At 39.9% G+C, this 7,724-nt stretch overlaps 1 protein-coding gene across 1 annotated transcript in view; it reads left to right on the plus strand.

The window, feature by feature from the left end:
• Window positions 1-2,442: 2,442 nt before the first annotated feature.
• The window catches only part of LOC107732512 (serine/threonine-protein phosphatase 2A regulatory subunit B'' subunit alpha-like), a 35,258-nt gene continuing 29,976 nt past the window's right edge, over window positions 2,443-7,724 (plus strand). Inside the window, exon 1 of the mRNA XM_016543867.1 lies at window positions 2,443-5,100. Within this exon, the coding sequence (XP_016399353.1) occupies window positions 2,950-5,100 (2,151 nt within the window). The 5' untranslated portion in view covers window positions 2,443-2,949. The remainder of the gene's footprint in view (window positions 5,101-7,724) is intronic.

Consider the following 7,724-nt stretch of genomic DNA (forward strand, 5'->3'; position numbering starts at 1 on the left):
TATGCAGGGCTCCAGACTGCGACCATTTTTTCTGCCTGTGCGACTACATTTTGTGAGCGGTCGCACTGGCGCGACCACCGCGTTCTTCAACTCATAAGTGCTGCCTTTCTGTTGTATATGAGAAACATTAAACGGAAACGAAACTGAAAGCATAACGAAACCGTGCTACTCGTTTGAACTGAGCAGCGCTTCGAGTGTAGAGCCTGGTTTATACTCGCCGCGTCAACACGAGCACGAAGGTGCGTGCAGCAAAAATGACGCGTATATTTAGGAAACGATGGATGGTTTTCAAGCTAAAGTAAAGTAAAAGACCGCTTCTTAAACCAGTCTTTGCTGTTTACCTTAAGCTATGGAGGCTCTCTTTTATTTATTTATTTGATTCCTCTGTGTTTGCTAAACGTTCTGTAATTTATTAGTCGGTATATAGTACAGCATGTGGTGTATGCCATGCCTAATCTTATTCGTTTTTGTTGATAAACGTTTTGTAAGCTAGTTTGTCATTGTATCTTACTGTTTTATTGTTGTTGTGCTTTTTAATTAAGAATAAAAATTAATCCATCTTTTGTTTTAGTCTTAAAAAATGAAATGTGTAGATGTATGTAAGCAAAACAGACAATTATCTTTTCTTGTAAAACGTGACAACAAGATCACAAATTCGAAAGTGAAAGCATCCGAAGCCCGGATTATAACACAGCAAAAGAGGATCTCCCGTTCACAAAATTCAAATCACAAATAATAATACGGATGAAAAAGAACGGGTTGAATGTTAACCACTTTCATTTCCATGTAACTATAAACTATGATAAAAATTAATCAGCATGCATTGATTAATCCCATGTTGCGTGCAAAAAAGTAAAAATAAAATAAAATATTGCGACCAAATCGTGTGCTCGTGCGACCAACTGAGAAAGTCAGTCGCAAAAGAGTGACCAGTGGGAAGAATGAGTCTGGAGCCCTGCACTGAAGGAGAAATTTTGAGAACTTTAATCTGTTAAGGAGATGGTTTACCCAAAAATGAAAAGTGTCATAATTTACTCACCGTCATATTGTTCCAAACCTGTAAGACTTACTTTCTGCAGTGACGCATAAAAGAAGATATTTTGAAGGATGTTTCAATAGTTTTTCTTCATGCATTAAAAGTTATTGGGGTCCGAAACAACACTGGACCCCACTGACATTCACTGTATAGCCAAAAAAAAAAACTGATACATTTTTTTTTTTTCTAAATAACTGAACTACCTTTTGGGTGTACGAAGGACATGATCGATCTAGTGCAATATGAGATGGAGAAATCCATAAAAGGCACTATTTAATTATAATTATAAATTTAATAATTAATTACTAATAAATATATACTATTCATTATTTACAATGAGACAATTTTAAATGTTTGTGTAAAAAGTTTAATTTGTTTGTGTAAACTTTAAATAGTGCAGAGTGCAGTTAAATTCACTATTTTTAGTAGCACATGGAAGCAGGAAGACTGCTCTTGTGCATGTTGTTGTTGCGGTCTTCAATAATACAGTACAAATATTTGTCATGAGAGCATTACAGGAAAGAATGTTCCTTGCCTGAGGAATGATTCAGTATGCAAACTAAGGTACAAGTACAACTGTTCAATTATGGCATTTGTGTATTTGAACTGCTCTCTTTTGAGTAAACTCACTTTATAGGGAAAAGAGGCAGAGTGAGGTGTGTTGTCAAAGAATGCTAATAGTGTGTCTCTGTACTTTCTTCACAAGCTCTTTAACAGCTTCCACTGATGTGGGCCTCTTTGAAGATGGCTTAAGGACTACATTTGATAACACAGGAGACCTAAGATGCCTGAGGCTTAGGTCTTTCTTTATAACCACATACCAGCATTAGGCACTACAGCACGTCATTTTATTTTTTGGTTTATATTTGTTTGAAAGACATAGTTTGTGGTTCACTTCTGGCTTGTAGAATATTTTAATGTGCTTTGAGCTTGTTTAGTATCATTTTTTTGTGGTTTAGCTATACCAAAGAAAAGTTAAAAGTGTAATGTGCTTATAATCTAATGAAAAGATATGTTAACCAAAGACAATATAAAATCTGCATTGTTCACTTTCAAAATAAATAACATTAAATATATACCCCACTTGTGATGTAAAAACTGTACATTGAATGCAGTGTAAGTCACTGTGAATAACATCATCTACCAAATACATTATTATAATATATTTCACTCAGAGACGGAAACTTCCTTTTATTGTTTTCCTTGTGTTTCCTGAAGAAAACCAACATGTTTGTGGTTGTAGACTATTTGGATAGAGGCTGTAAATTCAGTGTTGTTTATAGTTTACACAATTAGCTCAAGGATACAATAGGACAATCTAGGGTCTCAGAGACTTGTATTTCAATTGATCTGAAAAAGTGCTTTCTCTCTCCCCTTAACCCACGTTTGTCTTTTTACTCACAGGTGGCTTTCACATTGGATTCTTAAACATCTGATTCTTGCTGGTAAAGCAAGATAAAGACAGAGAGAGGGTTGAACATCTGCTGAACACATCAGCGGAAGCCTGTCACCAGGTGGGCTGTATGCTGTGGCTTTGGAGACGGAGCCAGAGGACTTCTTTATGCCCACAGGCCTCAGCTGTCCAAAGGGGGGATGATCTGGAGCGCAGCACACAGGCCTATCATTAGGCCATTGGGGTCCATGCTAAGGAATGGATAGTTTTGCTGTTAAATGTTACAGTGTAACTTCCCTTTAACAATGGGCACCGGTGAAGGATTGATATGAAAATCCTTTTTTTCCTTGGAATCAGCTAAAGCAGCAGTTGAGGCTAAGCAAAGCAACTTTTATTTGCTTTTTAGGATTTATATTATTTGACATTTTTATATAAATGTGTCTACATAGCATTTATTATTTTTAGGTGACTAGCGTTATATTACAAAGCAGACTTTTGGATTTATGAACAAAGAAAGACCATGGCGGCTACCTATAGCATTGTGGTCAGCAGTATTAACTGTTATAACAGTGTTGTGATTGACCGTCGTGTCCAGCACACTGTACACTACTGTAATGGGCCCTGTGGTGCACTAAAACATGGACTAAACTGCACAGTGGCTCACCGCAGCACTTGTGCGGAACTTCTTGATACCCCCATATCTAGAGCCTGCTCTGACCGGCCCATCAGCATTCATGAGTCCAAAACGATGGAGAATGGCAACACTGGACCTGGTGCTTTCTGCGATGACTACCACCAGGTCATCCCCAGAGTTAAGAAAGGATCTGCCATCCAAAGCTCAGCAAGCCTCAAGGATATTACAGGGGAAGCTATCAACCTGGCCAGTGGAAAAATCAAGGAGTTTTCATTTGAGAAAATCAAATACTCTTCCAGCCACGTGACTTTCAGAAAGGGCCGTAAGGTTCGGCCAGACTCCTTCAGCAGGAGGTCCACTGATCTAGACATCATCTATGGCCAGTTCACAGGCAATGATGAGAATTGTCCTCCATTCGGCCTGTTTCAGAAATCTGTACTCGAAGAGCATAAGCTAAGTCGCAGTGCATCCCTAGAGCAGAACCTAAACAATGTGGCCACGCTCTATCTGAACAGCCTCACCGAGGAGAACTTAATTACCCGCATACTGGAGAAGACCAAGGCAGACAGCAGTGCCTCAGGAGAAGACATTAAAGCCTGTCTGGACATTCTCCTCAAGTGCTCGGAAGATCTGAAGAAGTGCACAGACATCATCAAACAGTGTATCAAAAGGAAGTCGATGGGTGGAAGCAGCGACGACTCAGGGAACCCTGAAGTCATTTATAAAAATGTGATGGCTCGCCTCTCCAACTATCTGAAGAGGCTTCCTCTTGAACTGGAACAGGGGCAAAGTGTGAGGCAGGAGCACAGCGAGCTTGCTGAACTAGTCAACAGCATACACGGGCTGCAACAAATCCCTTTCTCCCCCATCTTTGGCAATGAGCAACCTCCGCGCTACGAGGATGTTGTTCAGTCTCCTCCGCCCACAAAGCCTCGTGCTAAACCCTCCCAGCCAGAACCTCCAGAAGGCTCTAGGGATCTTGCAGGCAGTGTGAAACCCATTCAGAGCCCCCCTGGTTTGTCAGCACGTACACCTCCATCAACTAATGGGTTCCCACATGGCAGCTTGCCTTCAGCCTCCAGTAGCGGTTCAACGCCTTATATCTGCCACCACACAGTCTCAACCAGCCGACCGGACACATTTTCTTCCACAAACTCTCTCTTATCTAGTAGTAGCGAAAGCCTCTGTAAGGATGCCATGGAAGCTCTGTATATCGAGGAGGAGGATTCGGATGTGGGAAGGATGCCGGACAGGGCAGTTAAAGGGGATGGGAAGCACAGCTGTAGTATTTCGGAGTCCAGACCATTCTCCAAAAGACCCACTGGCTATTCTGAACCTAGTGGTGGTGTTTCAGAAAAACTTCATGAACTTAGCAGAAATGGAACTGTGTTCAAGCCTAAAAACGACTTGACGGTCAACCAGATGTACTTGCCAAAAAGCACAGATTCCAGACTGTTCTCTAGGTCAACCTCGCACATTAATAAAGGGGGAGCCGATGACATTGATAAACTGCTGATGGACCTGGAGTGTCTTTCCCAGAACATGCAAAAGGAACCTCCACTGCCCCCTAAACTTAAAAACTGTGCCCAGCAGACTGGCTCCCCCCAGCATTTGATTGGTTGCTCTGCTAAAGATATGCCAGTGGCCGGTGTGTCTGGACCCTCGGTGACCAAGCCCTCTGAAACAGCAGTTGAGGCCACCGAAGAGGATGATGGAGCTCTGCTGCTCAGGATTCTTGAGAGCATTGAGAGCTTTGCTCAGGAGCTGGTGGAGAGTGGAGCTGGGAGAGGAACCCAGTCTAAGGAGCGAGAGGTCATGCGTCTTCTCCAGGACACACTGGCCAGCACCAAAGCAGAGGTGGCTCCCCTCCCGCTGCCTGTACCTCCATCTGAGACTGCATCTACACCTGCACAAACACCTAAATGCAAACCTACACCAATACCCTCAAGTGCACCTGCTGCTATACAAATCCCTACTTCTACTGTAAGGGACACAGGCTCAACACTTCTCATTCAACAGACGCCCGAAGTCATCAGGGTGAGTTCAACTAAACTATGTTTATGTATGGTTTTCATGCCTCTTGCGGAATCTGTGCAATGTGTATTATTGGTAAAATGTAAAAAAAAAAAAAAGGTAAGAAAAAATATAGATAACTTATAATTTACACAATTTTCTGTTTCTAAAATTTTAATGTAGCCTTGGTGTTATCTGCTTGAGCATCAGTGGCTGTTTGCAGCCGTTTGTGACTGTTGGGCATGAGTGTTTCAAATGTCCCCATTGGTAAAGCTGGATTTCAAAATCATTAAGCTACTCAGGGGATGAGGTCAAATGCGAGGAAACCAAAGAACTTACAGTACTTGGAGGCTTTTTTTAAGAACAGTGAGCAGCTTAGGATAAACCAGGGACCCATATACAACTACAACAAAAGACAATAGTCATTGATGCTCAAAGAGGCAAAACACAATATTAAGAATCAAGGACAGGTAAAGTTTTACAGGATAATTTGGGTAAATTCAGTTATTTTATCTTGTGGAATATGAAAATATTTATGTCAAATCATTCAGGTTTTAAAATGTTTTATATATATATACAGTGGGTACGGAAAGTATTCAGACCCCCTTAAATTTTTCACTCTTTGTTATATTGCAGCCATTTGCTAAAATCATTTAAGTTAATTTTTTTTCCTCATTAATGTACACACAGCACCCCATATTGACAGACAGACACAGAATTGTTGACATCTTTGCAGATTTATTAAAAAAGAAAAACTGAAAAATGCTCAGTATTTAGTAGAAGCACCCATTTGATCTAATACAGCCATGAGTCTTATTGGGAAAGATGCAACAAGTTTTTCACACATGGATTTGGGGATCCTCTGCCATTCCTCCTTGCAAATCCTCTCCAGTTCTGTCAGGTTGGACGGTAAACGTTGGTGGACAGCCATTTTTAGGTCTCTCCAGAGATGCTCAATTGGGTTTACTATGGAATGTCCCCACAATTCACAAAAACAAATGTGTGTGTGTTTGTGTGTATTATTCAGATTCTCCAATGGGTATATACTATATAACATATGAGTGGAAAACCCATTTTACCATTACTGAAGCACAAAATTATAGCCTTCATAAACAGAAACCATTACATCAAATTTCTTCTTTGGAATACTGTGGTATGTGCATGAACTAAAACATTGCTTTTTTTTAGTGGAAGTGGAATTTATCATTAATATAAGCAGTGATGGGGATACCATTTTTTTTATTTTGCAGGTCTGTATTTGTCACTAGTAACTGATCTTTTGAACTAATTTAATTTCAAATGATTCTAGTTTACTTGGTTTATCATGTGTTGACTTGTATAAAAAGAAACAATCACTTGTTCTGTATTATTGCAGAACATTGTTTGTTGTATTTTACTTGATGATTTCCATTCAAAGCCTTCCTAATTTCACAGGTTTATTCTGATATCCAACTATAAGACATTTAACTATACTAACTATAAGACTTTTAAGAGTATGTAATTGCCTAACCTGTTGCCCCAAGGAAAGATAGCGAGTAACAGAGAGGCTTGTTGCAGTTAACTGTGGGGTCAGTATCATGTGTCTCCTGGCTGGCTGTTACCTTTAGTCTGTTTTTCTGCACATCCGTCATGGTGGGGACGAAGAAAGCACAGTTTGTCATCCTCTAGTTCAGGGATCTTGGCTGAGACTCTGGCACATACATGGACATACTTGTTTATATATGAATGGCTTTTTTTTAAGTGTGAACTTCTTATGCCCATTCATTGCAGGTCAGTACTCATCACAGCTTTGAAAAATGTGTAAAACGTAGGTGAAAACTACATAAAAGGGCAGCTCTTAATGCCTTAAAACCCCCTAAATCATTCTTTCAGTGCAAGTCTCGAGAATGTTTTAGCATTTCTTGATGCATTTATTAGCAACTGTCAGCTCTCTAAAGTGTTGTCAAGCTGCTTATATCCCATGTCAGTCCTCCCAGCACATTTAACCCTTGCTCTTTATGCGTCCTCTGTTTTACCTCTCTCCCACCCTTTATCTTTTTTTTTTCTACCTGGTAAATCCTCACTTGTTTATTTTCCTGGCTTTGTAAACCAATACCAGCTCAGGATCTATCTCGGGCCTGCTATTTATGATGTTGCCATGACATCTGTCAAGAGTGGAACCCCCTTAATAATGGGGCTCCTCCTCCAATCCTATTTCTGTACCTGCTCCGCACATAACCAAGAACCCTTAAGGTTGGATGAGTCGCATACTTGTGCACGAACATGCACGTACACACTCCTAAGTGCATGTAGAAAAATGTCCTAATGGCTAATTATTTAGATTTTGTAGAAACAAGTGATGAAGTCAAATAAAGAAGTGCATTTTTGCTTTCCCAAGACTCCAAATACTAGAAGTTTTATCTCAGACAAGGTTGAATTAGTTCTAGGGTTAACCGACGGTAAGAATTTTGACCGATTATTACAATCTGTTAAACGGTTTAAAAAGTCATTTATTTATTTATTTTTTCAGTAATTTATCAAAATATTTAAAACGGTTTGCTGCATGGTTAAAATACGCTACGCGTATAAAAAATTTGTTTTTTTAGGGGGAAAAAAACATAAGTCGCGTATAAGTCGCATTTTATTATTTATTTCAGAAATAGGCCTAA

The sequence above is a fragment of the Sinocyclocheilus rhinocerous genome, unplaced genomic scaffold, assembly GCF_001515625.1.
Source record: "Sinocyclocheilus rhinocerous isolate Xijiao unplaced genomic scaffold, SAMN03320098_v1.1 scaffold2053, whole genome shotgun sequence".
In the NCBI taxonomy this organism is placed as follows: Eukaryota; Metazoa; Chordata; class Actinopteri; order Cypriniformes; family Cyprinidae; genus Sinocyclocheilus; species Sinocyclocheilus rhinocerous.